General features: G+C 39.0%; 1 protein-coding gene across 1 annotated transcript in view; it reads left to right on the top strand.

Moving 5' to 3' along the window:
- The first annotated feature begins 22266 nt into the window (after positions 1 to 22266).
- The window catches only part of LOC115292847 (collagen alpha-4(VI) chain-like), a 105090-nt gene continuing 101800 nt past the window's right edge, over positions 22267 to 25556 (top strand). Inside the window, 1 exon segment of the mRNA XM_029940832.1 lies at positions 22267 to 22350. Within this exon segment, the coding sequence (XP_029796692.1) occupies positions 22275 to 22350 (76 nt within the window). The 5' untranslated portion in view covers positions 22267 to 22274.

Raw genomic sequence — 25556 nt, 5'->3', positions numbered from 1 at the left:
AACTCCTCCTCTTCTTTTTGTTTTGCGTTTGTTATTTGAAATACTATCATATTATAAACTGTTTAAATTCTTTTTTTTTAAACTGTTTAAATTCTTGTTCTAGCTAAGAAGAGAAAAAAAATCCACAAAATAAAGTTATGTGTCTCAGTATTACAACCTGACCTAAGTGGACATGGTTGTTCATAATTATTATGCCCTTTGTTTTTATTTTGTTTTAGTTATTGATTAATACCTATTGTGACCAATAATTAGAAGCTAGAGCTATAGTGTATATATAGGTCTTTACTATTAACTTTGAAGGGAGCAAATTTCAGGCTACATTTGTGCAGTTAGACATTTATATTTAAGCAGGAACAAATAGGCAGAGTAAGGTTGGAATTAGAGTTAGTTTACAGACCACCTGTTTGGCGAGATTTAGAGAGTTCTAGATCTTTAACTTGTAGGAATTTTTGTTTGTTTTGTTTTATTTTGTTTTTCCTGTAGGCTTTACATCCAATGCAGAGACCAATGTGGGCTTGAACTTTTGGCCCTGAAATCAAGACCTGAGCTAAGATCAAGAGTCAGATGTTCCATTGACTGAGCCACTCAGACACCCCTTGTAGGAGCTCTTGATAGAACCTTGCACAAAAGAAAGTCTCTCTAACATGACAGTGCTCTAGGGATATGTTTGGCTCACTGTTTAGGTAAGTGAGGGAACCAAGAATCCTTTTAAATCAGGAGCTAGACCCAAAACTTTTGAGAATCAAGTCTCAGGCAACATTTCCAAAAATATACTGGGCTTGTTAAATTCTTTTTTTTAATTAAAAAAATTTTTTATGTCTTTATTTTATTTTGAGAGAGAAAGGCAGAGAGCGAGAGGGAGAGGGGAAAAGAGAGAGGGAGACACAATCTGAAGCAGGCTCCAGGCTCTGAGCTGTCAGCACAGAGCCCAATGCAGAGCTCGAACCCATGGACTGTGAGATCATGATCTGAGCCAAAGTTGGACGCCCAACGGACTGAGCCACCCAGGTGCCCCAAGAGCTTGTTCAATTCTTATGTCCTGTTTGTATAATGATGGGAACCATCTGTAGTATATGTGGAAAATTCACATATGTAGAGCATCACTGATTTCACCAAAGAATCCATTCCAATGGTCATGTTGGTTGGTGGATAAAAATATCTGAAACACGGGTGGTAGCCATCTCTGGTGTGTGTCCTTTTGATTAAGTGCTACCTGACCATTCAGATTATGGCAATACATTTCTTCTAGGGCATGAAAACCAAAACTTACATGCCATACTGTGAGAAAGTGTTTTAAGAATTTACCATAGTGTCACACTCAGGATATGGGAAAATTTACTGAGCTCTGTCTGGCTTGTGTAGAAATTAAATCATAAGCCAGAATATCTTTAATTGGTCCTTATTAAAATTAAGTTTGATAATTTCCATAGCAGTAAATTTGAAAGAATAGTAAGTTCTTTGAAAATGGAAAGCACTGCTTTACCTAGATTATGATGATTAAAAATGATTTATGCAAAAATTGGGATTAACCCTATTTTTAACTTGTGTCTTATCATCATAAAGTTGATTTTCAGACTAAGTCAGTTTTCTAGAAAGGCAGAGTTTCCTGTAATATTCAAAAGTTTACTTAATATAAACCTTGGAAAGATCATTAATTAATAACCTTCACATCATTAGTTTGTGTTATGAGGAATTACATTTGTTAGAATATTTGTTATACACAGCAGTGTTTATTACTTAAAGTTGAAAAAGCTATGTTTGTCATTGAGATTGAATTTGTGGCTAACCTTGAAATCATTGAGCCCCTGACTATGATCTCTTGATCTTGTTGTAATTAGCAAGTCAGAACATTAAAGTTGAACTTAATTAATTAATTAGTTAATTAATTTAGGAAGGACTGTTATTCTTTCTTGCATAAGTACCACCTAAATAAACATTAGTGGCACATGTTTGACTTCGGCTCAGGTCAGGATCTCATGGCTCATGGGTTCGAGCCCCACATTGGGCTCTGTACTAACAACTAAGTGCCTGGAGCCTGCTTCAGATTGTATGTCTTCCTCCCTCTCTGCCCTTCCCCTGCTCTTGCTCTGTCTCTCTCTGTCTCTCAAAAATAAATTTATGTTAAACAAATTTACATAAACATTAAATATGTGATGTTAGCAGATAAGGATGCAAAGTAAATTCTTTTTCTCCCACAATGGGTTTGCATCTCTTGCCCTGTAGCCTAATGAAGTTGTGTTACATAATTACTGAATATTCTGGATATAGTTTTAAAAATGTTATCACATGAATGACCAAAAGTCTAGGCTTTGACTATACGAAGATTGGCTATTTTTTGTTTGTTTGTTTATGTTTGGCTTCTTAATTCCTTCCTATATGCTCTTTGTCAGAAATCTTATTTCTCTAAAGAACATAGATTTTGGGATTAGTCTGGATTCCAAGAGGCTAATGAATTGCCACTCCCACTGTGAATACTCAGCTAACATTTGTTGGTGATAACTGAGGTTCTTCCTCTCTCTGGGGATCCAAAAATCCTGATGCCTTCCTTTCTGGCCCAAAATGAAGAAGGTCTTTATATCTCTGTTTATAGGGACGAGAGTGGAGGACAAGACTGTGGTCCTGAGTGTTCCTTCCAGCTTCCAGATCAAGAGAAATTTGAGAGGGAGACAAGGTTGATGTTACCAGTGAAGTTAGTTTGTCCACTAACACATGTTCTTCTGATGAGGTCTCATATTGGCCCATGGAGTTGACAATTATCCATCTTCTTCATGGCAGCTAGCATCTTACCTCCTGGAGACTTCATGAAGACATTATGAATCACATAGGACATTTCTTGCATCACTTTCCCTTTTGCTATTTCTCATCCATGAAGGGCTTGTGAGGGGTGGCTTATATCTGAGATTCTGCCACAAGCTGGCTGTTACACACTTCTAAATGAATATACTAAGTTACAAACTTGTGACTAGCATTGCCTAATTCATTCTGTTGGTGACAAGTAGATGTCTTTCAGTTTTCAGAGCACTATACCTGTAATCATTTTTTAGGAGTTCCTGTGTATAGCACCAAGCCTAAGTCTTCTCTTGATAGCCTTAAAATTCTCTTCCTTGGTTCCTCAAGAATCCCTTCCCTTTCTGGAATCACTGTGAACTCCATCTTTTGTGTAAACTTCCAGGCTTTCAGTAGGGCCTGAATAATCTTAATTCCTTGGTTAAATCCCATTATAGGTTCCCCTTTCCCTTTATAATTTTCTAGGATCATCCCTTCATCTTCTGCCATCTATCCTCCAATTAGTGAAGATGAAAATGGTGATGCTTATTTAAGGCAGTTTTCAGGTAGAAGAGCAGAGAGAATATAATAGCAATAGAGTGAGTTAAGATCATTAAGTTATTGAAGAAAATGACTGTGAATTGCTTGTGTGTCTCTTGGGAAAATTTCATCACCTTTTATGACCTCAAGTTTTCTCTGCAAAATAATGAGATTTGACTAGATGAGCTGAAAGATCCTTTCCAGGGGTAAATTTTGTAAAATGTACAAATATTTGTTGATGCTGAATATTGTACTTGACTCTAGGATTCCTGGTAGCAAAAGAAAACAGGAAGAGATGTTGAATTATCTGGTGTTCATTGACAAAAAGATGCCCAGGCTTACATCTGCAGTGATGGAATAAAAGTCAAATAAGAAAATCTAGTATTGGACCCTGGAAAAAGTTTTAGATTGTGTCTACCTAAAGGTCATACTGATGATTCTGAGATACAAATGACAAAAATTAAAATAAAACAATCACCCCCAGGTAATGGAGGAGGGCACTCGTGGGGAACAGCACTGGGTATCATATGGAAACCAACTTGACAATAAACTATTAAAAAAAAACCCACCCCCAAACAAACAAACAAAAACAGTAGTAGGGCAGGTACTTGAATGCCCTCAGAGTTTCATCTCTGCTTTACTTTGTGTTTTGAGGTGAGGCTGGCTGCCCCACAAAGCTGAAACCATGGCAACAGACAAATTCAGCATTATATCTTTAAAAAATTTTTATAATGTTCATTTTATTTTTCAGAGAGAGAGACAGAACATGAGCAAGGGAGGGGCAGAGAGAGAGGGAAATACAGAATCTGAAGCAGGCTCCAGTCTCTGAGCTATCTGCACAGAGCTGGATGTGGGGCTTGAACCCACAAATCGTGAGATCATGACCTGAGCTGAAGTCAGACACTTAACCCGACTGAGCCACCCAGGTGCTCCTATATCTTTAAAGCTTTATAACTGAGATGTTGGGGGAAAAATTTTAAGGAAGGATTTTGATTGGGTCACATGCTAATTCCTAGACCAATCATAGTGTGGGGACTGCAGGTCCCACTGGAGCAGAGGTTGGAATGGAAGTTTCTCGTAAGATGGCTGGTTATCATTCCAGGTAGCAGAGAGTAAGTGACGGTTTTACCTTGTCCTGGTTGTTCTCTTTATCCCTTCTGCTCTAAGTTTGGATCTACCATATAAATTTGACCTTCTCACAAGTTCATTCAGTATACATTCAAAGCCCTAGGTCTTCTAAAAAAAAATTATGACTTAGCGCCTGACCACAGTTAATGTGCCCAGTCTTCTCAGTGTCGATCTGTAAGGGCTTTTCATGATAATGACTAGCAATCTGGATAAATTTGTGCTACTTGCAAATTGGCCAGAGGTGATAAAGTCCATCATAAAAAACAACGAAGGAGACACTTGTCATCCAACAAAGTTAACTTGCTGAGCAAGGGGACTCATGCACCAAAGGGATGTTGGCGCACCTCACCAAAGGAAGACACAGGCTTGTTATAGTATTTGGGGGAAATGATGGGATTTGAGTAAAATTTCAACAAAGCAGTGTTAGGCTTATTCTGAGCAAAGCAGTGGAGGGTATATTAAGGAGTTGACATCAGGCCTAGGCTGGGATGAGAACTCAGGGTCCTGTTTCCTTGGAAACTACAAAGTAAAGATAAATGTGGAATGTTGTGTTTAAAACCCTTATCTGAAGCTCTGCACCTGGGTTGGAAATTAAGGTTGTTTTTCTGTGTTAAAATGACTTAGATCCTTAGGCAAAAAAGAGGTGTTTCATTCTCACTGAATGTGATTTCAAACAGCAGTTTCTGACAGTCAATGATTTTAGAGAACAAGGTTTCTCATGTTCTTTTGTTAATTAACAAAAGCATTTTTTTTTATCCCTCCCAGAGCTTCACAGAAGAGTTCTTCTCTTCTACTTATCAGATATACACTTGATCAGGTCTCTCTTGAAATAACAGCATGACTTTTGTATGCAAACACCAAGGAGTGAGTTAGGTGGAAATGTCATGTCATTCACAAAGAGAAGTTAAAGACCTCTGGAGTTTCTATATATCTCTGAGGTGTTATTTGCCATTTATTCATTCTGCAAATATTTGTGGAGCTCCTACTATGTGTTAATCTTTGCAAAGGAGATAAAAATTCTGTCCTTGAGCAGCTCCCAATTTAGTGATGGAAACAATGTGGAAGGAAACAAACTCTATGAGCCAGGATGAGGGCAACAGTGGATGTTTGCAAGAGCAAAGAGGAAGAAGTCATGAACTCTGAGCTTAGGAATGTGTTCTGCTCATGGGAAGAATAGTGGGAGGAGGAATCTGAGGTCCTGAGGAGAGGAGGCTTTGTTTTGAAGAAGTTGGCACGCATAGGAGACACTATTGGTGCCCTGCCCCAGATCTGCTCAGTGCATCCCTGATCTCCCCTGCAGCCTAGGACAGTTTCTGAGCATACGTACAGTTTCCCACTACAGCCTTCCAGCTTCTCCACTTGAGGGCTTTTTTGATTGCCAAGGAAGCTTATTTAGTCTGCTCACAAGGTAGCTTGGAAGTGCCCAAGGTTTCTTCCTCCCTATCTCCCCTACCCTTGCAGTTCTCAACCAGTGAGAGATGGCATTTGATGACTAAATCCAAATTGTCTTTCACAGTGTTTTTCAGAGGGTTCCCAGCAAGATTGAACCTCAGTTTCTCATAGTTAACACACACATTAAGGCAAACTTTTTGGTTTTCATTCTTTCGGGTCTTACTTTACATATTCCTTCTCTTGCTTCCTTGCATGGCTTTCCAAATAAATTGCCTACACTGAAGTCCTTGTCTTAGGGTCGCTTTTGGGGGAACCCAAATGAAGACAGCAAGCTTCTTCCTTATGGGAGAATAGCACACAAGGAGAAGCAGACATATGCTTGGAGGTCAAGTAGAGGATACAGAGCACAGCAAAATGGTGCATGCTCTGAAGTAACAGAATAAATAAGGGTCTTGTTATTTAACCAGGGTCTGTGTTAGAGAGAGTTTAAGACCCTGAGCCTAAGACTATCTTCGGCAAGCTACCTCTTTGGGGAATGAAAAGGAGACAGAGGAGGGGGATATTTTTGGATGGGTCAGTCAGAGGGGAGAACATGACTTCCTGAGCAGGAGGGAACAAAAGACCGAAAGCATCAGTTCACATTAAAATATCTGAACTTCATGGTTTTTACTGAAGAATTTTATATATGATAGCTTGATTATTTCTTTCAGGGAATCAGAATATTTGGTGAGCTCGTACTTCTTCTTAGCTATATTTGAAGTTACTCTGTTTCCAAGTAGAGCAAAACATTGCCCCTGTTCTCCCCACATCATGAATAATTAAGGGACAATTGATGAAGAGTGAACTAACCTATCATTTTGGAAGTTATCTTCTGTGTAGGAGACTCTTTCTTTCAAATTTAACAATCCTGGAAAAACACAGAGAAGCTTGAATTCAACTCTATTAATTTATTTTGAGAAACTTCATTTGACCCCATTTCCTTGAATACTCATGCCAGAAACAAAACAACTGCATTCCAAGTATGGGTCTTCAGATTTTGAGAAAATGGTGAAAAACATGTATATAAAAAGTGATAGAGATGGTAACTGACCAAACCCTCCTCCACCTCCATTCTCCTTCTCTTTCTTTCATGGGAACAGAGTGAGCAGGGCACATGGCTGCCTAACTGGAAGTCAAATCTCAAGCATCCTTGCTGCTGGATATGGCTGTGTGACTAAGCTCTGACCAGCAGAATGTGAGTGGAAGAACTATGAGCAATCTCTGCCTCACTTGTTTAAGAAGAAGTCTGTAGAATTATCTCTTTCGTCCTTCCCCCTGGATAACCTGGGGGTACTTGCAGAAACCTCAGGTGCCACATGTTGAATATTAGCCTGGGTCCCTGAACAACTATGTGGAGGAAAGCCTCTTGCTGACCTGCAATACTCACCACAGACTAAACAATGTGAGAAGGAAATGACCTTAGTTATTAGGTCTCTTGTTAGAGCAGCTTAATTGTTTAACTCATGTATACACACGCATAAAAATACTTATATATTTCCTTTGACTCTATCTTGATCCCTAATCTGGTTGGTATGAGCTAGTTTAGAGCCTCCAAGATGAATACAGACACTTAAGCTTTACTCTGCCTGATAAATGTTATCAATGCAGGGAGTGTATGCCCTTGTTCAGTTCACTGATTTATCCACCCATCCATCCGCCTATCCATCCATCCATTATACCTGCTGTTTTGAGACCTAGTATGTACAAGACTCTTTGCTAGAGGATATGAGTGACTCAAAGATGAATTATACCAGTTCCTACTCTCAAGGGGCTCATAGTCTAGAGACTTAGGTGAGACTAACTAATTGAAATAAGGATAATTAGTGTTGTTTTATTCTAGGAATTTTAATTAAATTTGAAAAAGGTTAGTTTCATTTATATTATTTTGAAATTATTATTATTACTATTTTTTGAGAATGCTCTCTGTGGTAAGTTTTGGTATTCATTTTCAAGACCAGTGTTTACAGAGTGAAGGATCCTTCTTATTTAATGGCAATAAAGCACGCATGAGAACAAGCAATGCGTCAGTCATCATAAACATCGTTTTTGCTCCTTCCTTTGCTCCTCCCTTCCTTTCCCTCAGGAGAGTATTAAATACTGGAAAAGCTGGTGTGCCTTTGTGCACTTGAGCCTTCCTGTACGCTAGGGAATTTCCAGGGCTCAAACAGCTTCTTAAGGGATGAAGACCAGAAGGAGGAATTAAAAGAACAAGTCTGAGAGGTTTTGCCAGGTAGGAGGAAATTCCTTTTCCCAGGGAGAGCTGGGTAGGTGGGAACTCTAGTTTCTTCCCATGCATTTTTGCAAATGCACTGCTTCTCTTTCACTTCCAGGCAGAAAGACAGGGACTCAAAAAGAGACCAACAGAGGAGAAAGCGGTAGAGACTGAAAGAGAGATCTTGCATAGCAAAGAGATGGAGAGAAATTGAGACAGGGACAAAGACACAGAGGAAAAAACCCAAAGAGTATCTCTGTTAGACACACAAAGAAAGAGTAACCTTGAAGATTCAAACTGTGGCAGAACAAGATCTGTAACTCTGAACTTTTATGGAACAGGAAGATAAGACATGTTTTAAGATTAGGCCCAGAATTTACCATCTGATGTGGAAAGGGAAAACCAATGTATGGGGACTCACACGTGTCTTATGAATTATTTCACAGAATTTAAACATGAAGATTAGTGTTAGAACCCTGAGGCGAAGGAAGGAAGAAAACACTAAAGATTCAGGGACTTAACAGATATAAAACTCAGGTAAAAATGACTCTTTTGAAACAATGCCAGGGGCAATTTTGAGTTAGAAATGAAGTTTTCTCCCATCTAGTTTGCCAGGATGCATATAATTCAACTACCATTTTTCTCTCCATTTGACTACCATACACAATTTTACGAAATGAGTTAGATAGTTATTTATATTCTTAATGAAAAATTTCAAACATACAGCAAAAGTTAAAGAATTTTCAGGGAATACATGCATACTCCCCTCTTAGATTCACTATGAACATTTTAATATAGTTGTTCACATGTCATCCCTCTGGCCATCTGTTACTCCATCTTATTTTTAAATGCATTTTATGGTTTTCTTTTCTTTTTTGTGAGATAGAGAGAGACAGAGCATGAGCTGGCAGGGCAGAGAGAGAGGGAGACTCAGAATTGGAAACAGTCTCCAGGCTCTGAGCTGTCAGCACAGAGCCTGACGCAGGGCTCAAACCCACGAATGTGAGATCATGACCTGAGCCAAAGTTGGAGGCTTAACTGACTGAACCATCCAGGCGCCCCTTTAAATGCATTTTAAAGTAAATTATAAACATCAGTAAACTCCCTAAATACATCAGCATTAAAACTGATCAGATTCAGATTTTATGTGCAATTTTTTGATCACTGGGGTTGATACCTACACGTTTAAATTCACTGAACAAGCATAGGGATGGTGACAACTATTCCGGATGACGTCTGTGGGGTGGAAGAATCATAATTGACTGAGAATTATTCCACAGGACTACAGGAGAAAAATCTAGCACCTTTTTGTTCTCTTTTGTATTGATCTTCAGAGGCTGAGAAATAGGCCCAGGGAATTGCAAATGCAGAATGGTCCTTTTATTTCAGCTCAGAGTGTGTATGCCACCTTAAAAGTAGTCTGCCATCACATAATTCTGTCTGGTAGTTTCTGGCTGATAGGAATGGGCCTCGGAAGGCCTATGGATGCATTTATTCCGTCATTCACTGAGAGTAATGAAGCCCTGTCTGCATTTTTGCAGAAATAGTAAATATGGTCCGTTATAGAGTCACTAAGAAGTGAAATAATGAATATTATTTAGCTGATATTTTGGTCTGAAATAAAAGCACCATGAGTCCTTTTAAAAAGATCATATAGGAAATTGTTTTGCCCAAACACTGCAACCTAATTTTGTGTCTTTATGTTTGACCAACTTACTGTAAAGGAGAATTTTGGCGACTGTAAGTTTTTAAAGGTTCATATCTCTCTGCATCCCTCTCCTGCTTCCTTAGGCATGGTTATAGTTGCAGACTGGCTCCATCTTGGATTTCTCAAAGATCTTAAACCAAGACCCTTCTAACACTATGCTTATGATCCAGTATTACTTATTCTACAAACTTGCCAAGTGTTTAGTTTTATGCTATTTGTTCTGATTATATTTTTAATACAAATGAATTAAAAAGATAATTATAATCATATATAAAAGTGAACCCAGTTGGCTTTCGGTCCTCTGTTTACCAAAAATTAATGGCCTAGGAGCACCAATCTTCCCAAGAATAGCTTTAAATCTTTGTTTAGAACATTCTGTTTTAAGAATAGGAAATCATTTTTTTCTGAACAAATGAATTTATGCAACGCATCTTTCTTGAGCACCTACAATATGTCAGGCACTAGAGATATATCACAGAAAACAAGATTCTTTGTAGCACTTCTATTCTAGGTGAAGGTGGGACATGATAACAGGTGATTAATATAGACCATGATGAATATTACATAGCATGTTAGACGGTGATAGGAAAAGGGGCAAAGCAGAGCAGGCTAAGGGGGGTGGGTGTGCTGGGACAATAATTTTAAGTAGAATGGCTAAGGTGGACCGCACGGAGGAGGTGATATCTCAGCAAAAACTTGAGGGAAGCAAGGGAATCAGCCATGTGGGTATATATGGATATATGTAGATATGTATAGATGAGAGTGGATGTATGTGATGTATATGATACATGGGAACATAAGGGGAAGTATGTATATAATATGGGTAACTATGGAGATATATATATGGATGTATGTAGATATAAGTGGATATTTAGGAGATATGTGGATACTTGTAGATATATGTGGATATGTGTAGATGTGTGTGGATATATAGGGTTATATGTGAGTATATGGAGATAGGTGGGGGAGAGCATTCCAGATAGAGGAAACAATAAACAGTATGTATAAAACCTTAAGCATTGAGTATAATTGGCTTATCTGAAGAACAGCCAGTAGGCCAAAGTGATCAGAGTCTCATGTGCCAGGGTGAGAGATGAGTCGAAGAAAACCTGGGACCAGATTTTATAGGAGCTTGTAGTCCTTTTTTTTTTTTTTTCACTCTGAATGAAACAGGGAATTATTGGGAGGCTTTGAGAAGAGGTGACCTAGGTTTTAAAAGGATTTCCCTGGACATATGTTGAGAACAGACTTCAGAGAGAAAGGTTAAAAACAGGGAGAGCCATGGAGGTTGCTGTAGGTATCAAGCAAGAGAGGTGATCATGGCTTGAATCAGCCTGTTGGCAGTAGAAATGAAAAGAGCATCAGTTTCCATGTAAACAGTTTTAAAGGTTGATCCTCCATGATTTCCCAGCAGCTTGGATATAGGGGTGGGTGTGAGAGAGGAGTTAATGGTAACTTCATGGCTTTTGGTCTATGCTACAAGAAGATTACAGTTACCATGAACTGAGAGAAATGGACAGAGGGAGGGAAGAAAGAAAGAAAGGAGAGATAAAGAAAAAAGGAGAGCAGAGAAAGGAACTGTTCTAGGTGCTGAGCATATATTAAGGGTAAAGACACAGTCCTAACAAATCCTGATAATTCATTGAAATTAATGTACAGATTTCAGAGGAAGAACAGAACACGGAGTGATTTGCTATCAAGCTTGAGTTAGGAAGGTGACATCTGAGCTGGGTTTTGAAAGGTGAATAGAGCCTGCCAAGTGTGCGCGTGTGTGCACCTGCACATTGGGACCAAGGAGTAGTATGCAGCCTTCCAGGTATAGAGAAGGAATAAGTGACATTCAGAATCATCAAAGTCTGAGTAGACTTGGCAAACCACACTGACTTAATATTTTATGCACTGCAGAAAGGTTTGTGGCTTAGTCAAGGCATCTTGCAATCTGTAAAGAAATAAACTGAACTTTCTGAGGGCCATGTAAGTTTGTGTTGCTGCATTTAGTGGGTATTTTTTTCAGCTTGTCTTTAAAATTTTATTATACACTATTTCAGATATTCAAAAAAGATACAAAGAGGAGTTCAATGGCACCTAAGTTATTTAAAGCTGAAGCCCTGGAGACAAAAGTAAAAAAGAGTAAGCACAAAGAACATGGACAGCTAAGATTTTATAACAAGATTTCAAAGAGCTTATCTCCATCTGGGTGACCACCAGCTTGCTGTCACACCTGGTACTCCACTTCTCCAATTCAGGGAATTTTCTCTCACTACTGAAAAATGTCTGTTACTACCAAAATCTCACTTTCATCATAGTGTGATTATTTCCTAGACATAATGAAGTGAAAATGTAGCCACAGCTCTTTGGTTGAAGCAATGCATTTCTCTTGGAATAAAAATTCTGAGGCTTGGTTCTATGGTGACAAAGTATTAAATTTTTAAAATTTTGTTTTGTAGATTACAGCTTGACAAAAGTGATGGCAACCTCTCAAGTTTTTATAGCTTTCTACAAAGTCTTTCCTACCTCCATTACTTTATGCTATCCTCACAATAACCTGGTTAAGTGGTGAAGGCACAGTACCATTCCCTCTAGTTTATACTGACAGAAATGAGGCTTAGTGAGTTCAAGAGACTTCCAATAAGCTACATAACAAGAAGGTGGCAGGGTTGAAACTTGCACCAGAAAATTCAAAGTCAAGTTCTATGCAATTTTTTATTGCTCCATACCATACTTTCTTTACAGATTCTAAAGCAGCCTCTTAAAGAACATGAAATAAATAAGGGACAGGATATATGATGCCAAACCAGACAATTGCAGAAGGCCATCTTGCCCTTATTCACTGTCATGACCTCCTCTTTCTGTGTTTCCTGGTTACCGGAAGCAGGGAGTAGCAGCGTGCCCTAACCTGTCCACTGTCTTTGGAAGGGCCTGATCTGCTTAGCAGATGCAGACATTCTTCCTGAATGAAATAGTTGGGAAAGATAGAGTAGTTATTTCCATCTCTCTGGCAAAACCAAACTCGTGAAATGCTGGGGTGATGCATTTTATAAGCTACACATAAGTTGTAAGAGTTTGAATATTCTTTTTCCTTGGATTAAATCATTCAGCAGTTTCTTCAGACATTAACTAATGACCATAAAAGGGAAAGATTTATTAGTTTCAACAAGAAGCACTACAAAGATTTCTTGGACCAAGTCTCCTCTCTGTGTGTTCACAGCCCAGCCAGATAGATAAATGATCAATGGCAATATATATGGTAAATGATGTAAGTGATGTATGAACTAGGCACCGTGGGAAACTAGGTGAATGAAAATATGAAAGGGGCCTAAGATAGTTAAAAACTGCCCCAAATCTGAGATTCTATTCAGTTCCAAAATTTTAAGCATCTCACAAATTGTGTGCTGATCTTGAAATTACTACAGCGGATGGGAATGTCTGAGCCCTGCTGAACTCTGGCATTGTATTCTTTATTTCTCCCTGGAGGAATGCTCCAAGATTCTGCATCTTGTTATGTTTTCTTTTTGGGCCCAATGACACATTAATTGTCATTGAAATGTTTGACACAGCCTCCCTCAAATATTTTACAACAAAGTTGTGTATATATCCAGGCTGTCATAAGATTTGTGAATGGGCACGGAAGCAAATGTTAATGTTTATGAAGTAGGTTAAATGCCGTGTAGATTCTAATGTGATGTGTACAGAAGAATCTGTTCATGTCCCCCAGTTGTTTGCTTTCTGGAGCTTCCTGTTGCCCAGATGATATACTCCAACACTGTCCTGTAAGAAAGCCAAGTATACAGAGCCTAAAATAATCCTGTTTAAGTGACCAGAAAATTTTGAAACAATTGAAAAAGAGGACATAGCTCTTCATTATTTCAGGGAATAGAGTATACTTAGAAAGCAAATTGAAGAAAGAAGTGTTAAATTAGTTTTTACATTTGCATTGGATCTTTCATCTAAACATTTTGAAACTTCTGCTTCTCTCTCAGTCATATATGTATGAAGAAAACATTTTTAATGGATCGTCTCTTCCCTTTCCCCACTTAGTTGATAAGAGACACTTGTTTTCCTCCCTGTGGTACTAGATATGCTGTTGAAGGTAAACAGAGCCAACATCTGCCTGGTTGGGAACCACTGCATGCTAAATGCATGGAAGAATGGTTATCAAAGTGTGGTCCTTTGATTCCACTCAGCATGCAGATTCCCATCACTCAGACTTATTACATCAGAAACTCTGGAGATGGGGTCCAGGAAGCGGGTTTAACAGGTCCTCTGGGTGATTCTGACTCAATGCTCAGGGTAAGAACCAGCGGCATTGAACATTAGAGACAGCATCTTTTCATTGCATTTTTGAGGGGCCCATAGAAGGAGAATAGAAACCTTGAAGTAGACTCATATATAAAGCATTGCTGGCTTAATTAAATGAAGTTAAGGTGGTTTATGAATGAGACTGAGAAACTCTAGCCAGGTTCCCTCTTCTCTCCCATCTTCTGAGTTCATGTATCTCAAGAGCCAAAGATTTCTATTAGATGTAGACCCTCAGAGCTTATGGAGCACTGGAGTATGAGCTCCAAGGCTTAACCAGGTCCCCTGTGGTCCAAAACCGTAGCTCCTGAGCCCTATTTGGGGTGTCCAAAACCTCTTCTCAGTCCTTGCCCATGCTGTTCCATGTCTGGAATTCCCTTTCTCCACTTGCTCACTTATAAATTTCTACTCCTTTTTGAAGTCTCAACTCCAGCATCATCTGCTCTTTGAAGCCTTCACCAAGTGCAGAGAAATACTCACTCACTGTGTTCCTCAGCACCTTATACAGATTTCTATATAATTTTGCTTATCCCACAATATTACAATTTATCCATCTCTTCCTCTCCCCTAGGGTGCCAAGTTCTCTCAGGAAAAGAACAATTTCTTTAATATGCCTGACATTATCTGGTGAACATAAACACTCAGTAAAAAAAAGTTACTAGATTGTCACCATACTTTCTTTCTTTATGAATTATTATAAATCGGCTGAACATTTGAGAGTAAGTTGGTGACCTCAAGATGCTCTACCCCATTTTACACATTTCTTAATAAAAAGAGCATTCTCTTACGTGACTGCAACACAGTGATCAAACTCAGGAAATATAACATTGATACAGAATTATTATATAATATTAAGTCTATGTTTAATTTTTACCTCTTATCTCACTTTATGTCCTTTATAGCCATTTTTCCTCAATCCATGATCATGCATTGCCTTTAGTTATCATGTCTCTTTAGACCATTTGGCCTCAGTTGTTTTTTCACCCTTTCCTTGTTTTTCATGACGTTAATATTTTGGGGGCACCTGGGTGGCTGAGTGGGTGGAGCATCCCACTCTTGATTTTGGCTAAGGTCATGATCCCAGGGCTGTGGGATTAAGGCCTGCATCAGCCTCTGCCCCGAGAATGGAGCCTGCTTAAAATTCTCTCTCCCTCTGTCCCTCTCTCTTTCCCACTCATGTTTTCTCTCTCTAAAACAAAAATAAATAAATAAATAGATAAAAATAAATATATGAACTGTACAAGCCAGTTGTTTTTTAGACCATCTCCAAGTTTGGGTTTGTTTGATTTGTTTCCTCACTATTGGATTTAAGTCATGGATTTTGAGGAGAACTACCGTATAACCGCTGTAGAGTTTTCTCATGCATCAATTTAGGAAGTATGTCATGTTGGTATATCCCAACATTGTTGGTTAAATTATGTCCACCATGTTCCTCTTTTATAAAGATACTTTTTTGTCCGTTGTAACTTATAAGTGATTTGTTAGGAGATACTTTGAAACTTGTGGTAAAACCTTGTTCCTCAACATGCTTCGACCCAAAGGTTTTAACTTCATTTGATGATTCTTCCCTGAATCAATTACTACTATGGTGGTTGGTTGCAAGGTAATTTTTTTAATTGGATGAATTAATCTTGAAAAATTAGACTGTTCTAGGGTCACCTGAGCGGCTTACTCAGTGAAGTGTCCAACTCTTGGTTTCAGCTCAGGTCATGATCTCATGGGTTCATGAGTTTGAGCTCTGCATCAGGTTCCACATGCTGACAATGTGGATCCTGCTTGGGATTCTTTCACTCTCCCTCTCTCTCTCTGCCCCTCCTGTACTCGTTCATGCATTCTCTCTCTCTCTCACTCAAAATAAAATAAACATAAAAATAGATTGTTCCGGTTGACTATTTATTTAACTTCTTTCAGCATACTTTGAGAGAAATATCTCTCTATCCCACACCCATTAGAATTATTTCCAGAAAGAATCAGTATCCTATGCTAGCCCTACCTAATTGCATGCCACTTAATCGCTTTTTTTATTGCCTCCACAGTGAGCCGTACGTGTTCAAAACTCCTTCAGCAGCTTAATTAGGTAGAAACATTGTCAGGAAATAGTATATATAATATAGGTATTAAGTCCTTAATCTACAGACATTTTTCTCTTCATTAGTATAAATACACATATGCACAGCTGTAAAATGTTTATAAACTTTTTACTTTCCCATTGGATTTCCATAAACAGCTCTGGTACTTTATTTACAAGCAACTAAAAATGCTTCTCATTTCTTATGATTAATACTAATAATTAGGAAATAACAGAATATGATAATATAGATACCCTACTTAAAGGTTTTCTATTTAATCTAACTTCATTAATCCAAGAGTTAAAAATACAATATTGTATTTTATTGTAACAATAGTGCTCATCATCATCATTATAATATCTGAATTTGTTTCCTTTTTTGTTTTGTGTATGTGTGTATGAGCAATGCCTTTTTATTTTATTTTTTATTTTATCTTGTTTTTTTCTTTTCAAAGTTGTATTTAGATTTTAGTTGGCTAACATATAGTGTAATATTGTTTTCAAGTGTAGAATCTAGCGAATCATCACTTACATATAATACCCAATGCTAAATATAAAGTGCCCTCTTTAATATCCATTACTCATTTAGCCCATCCCCTACCCACCTCCCTTCATCAACCCTCAATTTGTTCTCTATTGTTAATGGTCTTTTATGGTTTGTTTCCTTCTCTCTCTTTTTCCACCTTCCTCTATGCTCATCTATTTTTTGTTTCTTAAATTCCATGTATGAGTGAAATCATGGGGTAATTTTCTTTCTCTGACTAACTTTGCTTAGCATAATACACTTTAGTTCCAACCATGTCATTGCAAATGGCAAGATTTCATTCTTTTTTCCCTAAATTTTTAGTGTTTATTATTATTTAGAGAGAAATAAAGAGTAACAGAAGATGAGCAGGGAAGAGGAAGAGAGAGAATCCCAAGCAGATTCCATGCTGTCAGCACAGAGCCTCATGGGGGGCTCAATTCATGAACTGAGATCATGACCTGAGCTGAGATCAAGAGTCAAATGTTTAACCAACTGAATCACCCAGATGCTCCAAGATGGCATGCTTTTTGATGGCTGGGTAATATTCCATTATATATATACAATGGAATGTTATATACATATATGTGTGTATACATACATACATATATATATATATATGTATATGTATATATATGTTTGCATCCTTTGGGTAAATAACTAGTAGTGCAATTGCTGGATCATAGGGTAGTTCTATCTTTAACTCCTTGAGGAGCCTCAATACTATTCTCTAGAGTGGCTGCCCCAGTTTGCATTCCCACAATAGTCCTAGAGGGTTCTCCTTTCTCCACATCCTCACCAACACCTGTTGTTTCTTGTGTTGTAGTTTTAGCCAACCTGATGGGTGTGAGGTGATATCTCATCATGGTTTTGATTTGTATTTTCCTGATGGTGAGTGATGTTGAGCATCTTTTCATGTGTCTGTTAGCCACCTGGATGTCTTCTTTGTAAAATTTTATTTGTTCCTTCTGCACATTGCTTCACTGGATCATTTGTTTTTTGGATGTTGAATTTGATAAGTTCTTTGTAGATTTTGGATACTAACCCATGTCATTTGCAAATATCTTCTCCCATTCCATGGGCTACCTTTTAGATTTGCTGATTGTTTCCATCACTGTGCAGAAGCTTTTTATTTTGATGATGCCCCTAGCTATGCTTTTCTTTTTCAGGATTTATTTGGCTATTGAGGGGCTTTGAGGTTTCATGTAAATTTTGGGATTGCTTGTCCTAGCTCTGTGCAAAATGCTGGTGGTATTTTGGTAGGGATTGCATTAAATACGTAGATTGCTTTGGGTAGTATTGACATTTTAACAATGTTTGTTCTTCCAATCAATGAGCGTAGAGTATTTTTTCCATTTCTTTATGTCCTATTCAATTTCTTTTATAAGTTGTTCTATGGCTTTCAGAGTACAGATTATATACCTCTTTGGTTAGGTTTATTCCTAGGTATCTTATTGTTTTTGGTACAATTGTCAATCAGATTGAATCCTTGATTTCTTTTTCTGCTGCTTCATTATTGGTGTATAGAGATACAACAAATTTCTGTACATTGATTTTATATCCTGAGATTTTGCTGAATCCATGTATTAATTCTAGCAATGTTTTGGTAGAGTCTTTCAGGTTATCTATATAGAGTATCAAATCAGCTGCAAATAGAGAAAGTTTGACTTCTTCCTTGCTGATTTGTGTGCTTTTTATTTCTTTTTTTGGCTGATTGCTGAGTCTAAGACTTCCAATACTATGTTAAATAACAATGGTGAGAGTGGACATCTTTGTTCTGTTCCTACCTGTAGGGGAAAGTCCTTCAGTTTTTTTCCCCACTGAGGATGATATTACCTGTGGGTCTTTTGCATATGGCCTTATGGTGTTGAGGTGTATGTGTGTGTGTGTGTGTGTGTGTGTGTGTGTGTGTGTGTGTATGAGATAAATTGCTCTTTCTATTTCTAAGGAAAAAAAATCACAGTATTTCCCCAAGAGCTGAAGCTTTATAGCACTCTATGATCAGTAGACTTGGTGCATGTGAGGGGTTTGTGCTAATCTTCCCGGGTGTGGGGCCTGCTTTGCTGATCTGCAGGTAGACTTGCCCTAGAGGTGATGCACCTTCAGGGCGCAGAGGGGAGGTGTTGGGAGGTTTGTGTATGTGGCTCCAGCTTCCACTTGGTGGCGCTGTTTTACTCACTGAAGTCGGTTAGTGCTGATTGGGGAATGACATGGCCCCACTCTGTTGTCCCTGGAGTGGGGATCTCACACATGCCGCTCTTCTGGAAGCCCTCACAAGAAGAGCAGGTAATGACCTCTCTTGTGTCCCTGGCTTCTGCCAAACCCCTGTCTTTACCCTGGCTGCATCTGAGCTGCCCGCCTGCCGGGTGGCACTGCACTCCTGTGTTTTATCTCAGGCATGTGGCTGGGTTTTGAAACTTCAAATTTTAGAGATCTGAGCAGCATGGACCCATGCTGATCCTTTGGGGAGGGTCTTATTGCACTGTGGTTGGTGCTGGCTTTTCCCAGAAACCAATTGTGTGACCGTGCAGCAGTTCAGAGTTTATGGTAAAGTGCAGCAGAAAGCTGGCCCCATGGCTCACTGCCCTCAGCCTGTGTCTCTCTTCCTATGCTAGTGATCAGGGCAGCTCATTGGTGCCCACTGGGTCTGTTCCCCCCCTACCCCCCATAGAGGCTGTGCCATCTCTCCAAAATGTACTCCAAGCGGGGACTGTGTTTCTCACTGGGTGACGGAGGGGATCTTCAGAACATACTACTCACGCCTGGTGTCTGCCCTCCTTCCCCACTGCAGCACCTCTAAACCCACCAGACGTGACCCAGGCCATGGCACAGACTTCCAAAACTTCAAACTCAGTGCTTCAGAAGAACTTGGGGTATTCAGCCCCTCTCCCTTTCCCAGTCCATGGTTCTGGGGAAGAGTTTCTCTTGTGCAATTCCCTGCACATGCTTTCATTCTCTCTGCCTCTCTCCTTCTTTCTCTCTCACTCCTCTCTCCACGATTAGGGCCCCTTCCCACCCACAGCTCTTCTCTCCCCTAAATCACTCTCTGCAGCTCCTACCTTCCATGATGTGGCAGTTTTTTCACCTCTAGCTGTGCATTTTTGCTCCCTCCATCCTTGGATTGATTTCTTGAGTTTCAAAATGATCTGATATCTATCTAGCTGTGTTTGAGGGATGAGGCAAGCCTAGGACTTCTAACTCCTCTGCCATCTCAATTCCTCTCCTGTCCAAATTTGTTTTGGATCATTTTTCGTGGCACTTTCAAACTCTCAAGCTCTTTACCCTCATACTGTCCTTAATCCATTAGAAGAGTCTATTCTTTATGACCATGCATTCATTTGTTTGCCATGAGATGAACGTTTATTGGGGAATAGGATATTTATAGTCTTAGAGTGCCTTCCCTCAAATTACTTATAAGTCTCCTTGAGGACGCATTAGTGGGAAGTTGATATAGAAACTGATGAACAGGGAAATCCAGTTATATCACGTGTACTTACTGGAAACTTATTGGACCAATACCCTGAGGAGTGTTTGTAATATCCTGGGAAATGTAGTAGGTGTTCCAAATCAGCACCAAGCCCTTGAGAGTCATCACATAAATTTTCAAACTTGAACTGGATAGCTCAAGTCCACGAAGGAAATGGTCAAGTTGACATCAGAATCAGGCCTCTGGGCTTCTTTTGAGTTTAATGCTTCTCCCAGTGTTTTCTGTTAACATAAAATAACAAAATAGATGTGGTTATCTCACATCCTTGAATCATTTCTAAGGAGTAAATTAAGCATGAATAGTAGAAATATGTCCTTAGGGAACCAGAATGGCTCTACTCCATTTTCTGGAAAGAGGACCTCAGTTGTTGGGTAGCTGGTATTTCTGGGTGTCATGATATGATTGTTACATAATGTTCTGCTTAAAGAGCCTAAGATGCAGACACAAGGAGATTCTCTCTTAAACTCTTTGTGTATTTAAAGTGTGCGTTTAAACTTCCTTGAATTTCTTAGTGTTTCTAGTATGTAATGTTTATCTCCCCAAATAGATGGTTCAGTTCTCTAAACATGAAAGCAAGTTTTGTAATTCCAATATCTGCAGCATCTAATACAGTGTTTTGTACATAAAACTGTGATCTATGAAGATGAATTGGTGGGTGCTAACACTTAGGGCTTGAGCTCACATTTTTTACCCCATGGCAAATTGCTCACCTGACTTCATTTTACATTAGTTGTGCTCTGGGGAGTTGAGTGACTGTCTGGGTTAGCGATTTTCATTGAAGGGTTTGAGGTCCTGCCATGCATGGTGCCCAGAGTCGCGTTACCTGGGGCAAAACCTGGCAGTCCATGGGCGTGCAGCTGCGGTGTGCTACTTAACCTTTCTGGGGCCTAATGTCTTCAGTTCCGTCAACAAAATGAGAAGGGCCTTTCCCAGGCTTGAGGTGAGGAACATGGAGATATTAGTATAGTAATTTACAAAGCAGTGATCAATTGAGAGTGAAAATTAAACAAATTAAATGAAAAATGTAAATTAAAACATATAAAACAAATTAACTTTCTTATTAATGCACAATGCAGAGTACCTCTACAGATTCTGAGTTTCAAAGTTGGGGGCAATTTTTTCTTACTTTTACATAGTGGATATCCATGAAGACTTACTTCACTTAATAAGCACTTAAAAAGTGGTTTCTGTGTGCCAGGTATAGGTAAAGCGTTTTGCAGTAATGAGCTCACTTAATCCTGAGTTTAAGACTATGAGGTAGATGCCATTCTCATTCCAATTTTACAGGTGGGTAAAGGGAGGTACCGACCAGTGAAGCAACTTGCCTAAGATTAACTATTAAGTAGTGAGTCTGGGATTCAAACTCAGTCTATCCTCAAGAATTCTTATTTTAATCTTTGGGGATGCTGAGGGGCCTGGCTAAGAAGATAAAGATGAGGTGTTCCTTGTTCTGGCTGAAATTTCATTCAGTGTGAATGCCATGATTTTCTTATTTTTAAACACATGGACTTTCTTAGAGTCAAAAAATAGAAATGGAACTGAGGACTTGATAATTTTTACAGAGGCCTTTGGAAACGGATCCAAGTTGAAGGGAAGAAAATCTGATGTTTTGCTTCTTCTGGAACATATAAAATATTTTCTGGCTATCCTGAATTCATCAGGCAGATGGGCTCCTGTGATATTTGAATACTTCTGCATGCCACAAATGTTTATAAGGTCATCCAGTGCTTGTATAATAATACAAGCAAAATCATCCAGAAATGTTTATGTTCCATGGAATGAATTCAGTGTGTGAAATGGAAGTTCAACCCGTGCCCTATATACTTTATCCTTTTATACTCCTATCTGGACAACTTGAAACAGTAAAGTCTGAGGTATATACCCTGGGTGTTTACAAAATGAGTTGAGTCAGCAATTGAAACAATGTAGCAACCATCCTTTTATTCTTATCAAGTTTCTCTTGGTCTGGGGAAAGCCATGGTTTTATATATATTATTTATGAATCAACTTTTTGAGATATAATTAACATATGGTATGGCACATTCATTTTAAATGTATGAAGACATAATTTTAATTACAAGGTTTCTTTTTTTTTTCCCTAGGTACATATCTGGAATGGAGACTTGGAAGATGTTTTGGGAATTCATCTTTCTTGCAGCCAGTTTTGGCTTCATCAAATCACAGAGAATTGGTAATGCATTGGATTCTCTAAGCCAAAAACGATGACCTGGCCGGGAACCTAGCGGTAGTGATAATCCTAAAAGGAAATATTACAGAAGCTTCATAATTAACAAAAGGGAAATGCTTCTTTTCAGGAGAGCTTAGAACCGAAATGCTTTTAGTGAACAGTGGGTACTTGATTTTTTTCAAAGCTTAACCTCAAACGATAAAAAAAATAGATGTTAAAAAGTGCTATAATTCTGATATTATCAGGCCGTCAAATGCTCTTGTAAATATGGGCCTATTCTCTTTACTCTGCATTTTTCTTTGTCTCTTTGGGCAGAGCTGTTCTGAAGGGTAATTGTCATCACAAGATGGATAGCTTCACTGAACACCAGTGACACCTTTGCAATTGTTTTGCAGTTATTTTGACAGATTGTTGTGACTTTTCATGATGAAAGTCTCATGAATAGGAGATTAGTTGAGTAGCCTGAAGCCTCACTGAGACAGTATTGAAACTTAAATATTTATATATAATTACACAGACCGTTATTTGTTGGGAAAAATACATGAAGCTCTCTAAAATTTCACTCCAGCTCTGAATCCTCTCTTGTGTGGACAGAAGCTGTGACCATCAGTCTTTTCATGTTTCAAACATCTTCTAAAATGACAAAGGACTGGTGGAGGGCTTAAGAAAGCAACAATGTGGGGCGCCTGGGTGGCTCAGTCAGTTAAGCATTCAGCTTTGGCTCAGGCCATGATCTCATGGTTAGTGGGTTCGAGCCCCATGTCGGGCTTTGTGCTGCTTCAGATTCTGTATCTCTCTCTCTCTGACCCTCTCCTGCTCGCACTCTCTCTCTCTGTCTCTCAAAAATAAATAAAAAACATAAAAAAATTAAAATAAATAAATTAAAAAATTAAAAAAAAAGAAAAACAACAATGTATGAAAATGTAATATATCTCTCAGGTGCATGTGATGGAACCAATACTTAATTTGCCTGAAAAAATTTTCTACAACTGTGAGGTTTCTCCTGATTGGAAAGATCAGGAAAATACTTTCATGGTCTGTGTTTGATCTCTTCTGAAAGAAATGTTAAGGGGGACAAACCAGTCGGCCATCCCTGGGGCACTCACTGAATACTCTCCTCTCAACAGGAGTGCATTCTAGGAGAAATAGGGCTTAAAAAGCCACAAGCTCATTTATTATCTGCCTTTTCAGTAATTATAATTCTACTTGGCTTTATGACCAAGATTAGGCAAACTCCTGAGAGGTGGGACTCTGGAATCTAGAAGTGACAGATGGCTTTAGTGTCCCTAGAGTATACCAACCTTTGTCAGCTCTTTGCTGCCTAAACTCATACAGGGCCTTTGCCGTTCTATAATACGGACTTTTAATTTAATCTTTATGTCAGTCCAGAGTATGGACTGGATGTCAGGAGACTGGTTTCTAATATTGGCCGTTTGAACTGAGTTACATGAGTTACTTTGCCTTTCTTGGTCTTCTTTTCCTTATCTGTGAGATGGATGAATTGGATTCATTATTCTATACTTGCATCTTTTAATACAGTGGCCACTAGCCACATATGACTATTTAAATTAAAATAAATTAAAACTCAGTAAAGTTTTAAGTCTAGTTTCTCATTTGTACTAGCTACATTCCAAAGGCTCAGTGGTGACTACGGTATTGCATTGCATAATCTCATGGATTATTTCTAACTCTAAAATTTTCTGGTTCTCTTATTTGGTTTCATTAACGTTCAATATTTCCATTCTTGTAAGTGACATCTTCTCCCTTTCACCCTCTATCTTTTTCTCTTTCCTAAATATTTCCTTCCTTAAATATTTTTTGAATGACGACTTTATGCTAGACACTAGAACGATGGACAAAGAGAAGTTGTGGTATCTGTTTTCATGGAGCCCACAGTCTAGTTGGGGAGATTGGCATTAATTGAATAAGCACATTAATGAATGTTACTTTACAAACCAAGATAAAAGGACATGATTCTATGAGAATTTTTCAGGGTGGGGGAGAGAAAGAAAGAGACAGAGAGACAGAGAGACAGAGAGAGAGAGAGAGAGAGAGAGAGAGAAACGAAACTCAATGGAAAGAAAGTCAATGGCATGATATGTTGGGGGCAATGGCAAGTGAGAACGTGGGAGGTTGAAAACTTAGGCTAAGGGTGCCCGGCTGGCTTAGTCAGTAGAGAACTTAGGCTAAGGAGCCTGGACCATGGAGAGGAAAGTGGAGAAGGCAGAGATAAAACTAGAGAGTGCAGGGTCAGCCCAAGGCAGTATTTAAACCCTCTTCCTGGCACAAAACCAAATATAAGATGTGTATAACCAATGTGGGATAATCATCCCCTTTTTTCAACCACTTGAAAGTAACATCTTGAGCTGATTTCTGCTTTTGTTTCTCGACTCTCTCATCATTCATTTATGTGTTCTCCTACCATCATCACAGATAATCACTTTGCAAGGTATGGGGGGAGGAGTCATGCCGGTTACTGATAAATAAATAGGTAAATAGGTCATAATCACCTCTTCCTTTTTTCTCATCCTCACAAGCACTGTGTTTAATCCATGTATTTACTTCTTGTCACAGAAATGTAATGTTTGGGATGGAAGAGACCAGGTCATCTGGTCAAACCCTTATTGTAGAAAGATGAAATCTGAGAAGCAGAAAGATTCGCTATTTGCTCAAGTCCTGTAGCCACCAGGTGTCTGGTCCCTTCCACACTGGAGACCATGGTGGGCCCAGCTGGAGCACCATTTACTCTGGCCACCACTGGGATTGTGTGGTTCCTAGGGTTACAACTGGGTTTGGGGAAAGTAGTTGCACAGTGCAGGATTGATTGCAGGGAGCCAGAGGACAAATGGGAGCCACACTTATGGTAATGCCATGAGTCAAACTAAAAGGGCTGGTGGTAGCTAGGGAGACTGCCAGAGCTCAGAGCTGGAAAGCTGATCTTAGGTCGGGTCTCTAGAAGCAGAGCCTGGGACAGGGATTTGGTGAATGTGTTATTTTGAAGGAGTACCTTTAGGAGAAACCTATAAGGGAGTGAGAGAAGTGAGATAGGCTGGAGGTGAAGAAGCCAAGCAAGGATGTAACCTCAGGTAAAATACAGCCTTGGCCTGAGCCATGGAAGATGCTGGAGAATAAATAGCACCATGAATTATTTCAGTTGAAGCAAGGGGGCCAGGTTTGTATCCTCATGTGATCAAACATTGGCCACCCAT

This window comes from Suricata suricatta, chromosome 5, assembly GCF_006229205.1.
Source record: "Suricata suricatta isolate VVHF042 chromosome 5, meerkat_22Aug2017_6uvM2_HiC, whole genome shotgun sequence".
Taxonomy (NCBI): domain Eukaryota; kingdom Metazoa; phylum Chordata; class Mammalia; order Carnivora; family Herpestidae; genus Suricata; species Suricata suricatta.
The sequence above is the reverse complement of the archived record's forward strand: the minus strand, read 5'-3'. Positions and strand labels throughout refer to the sequence as shown.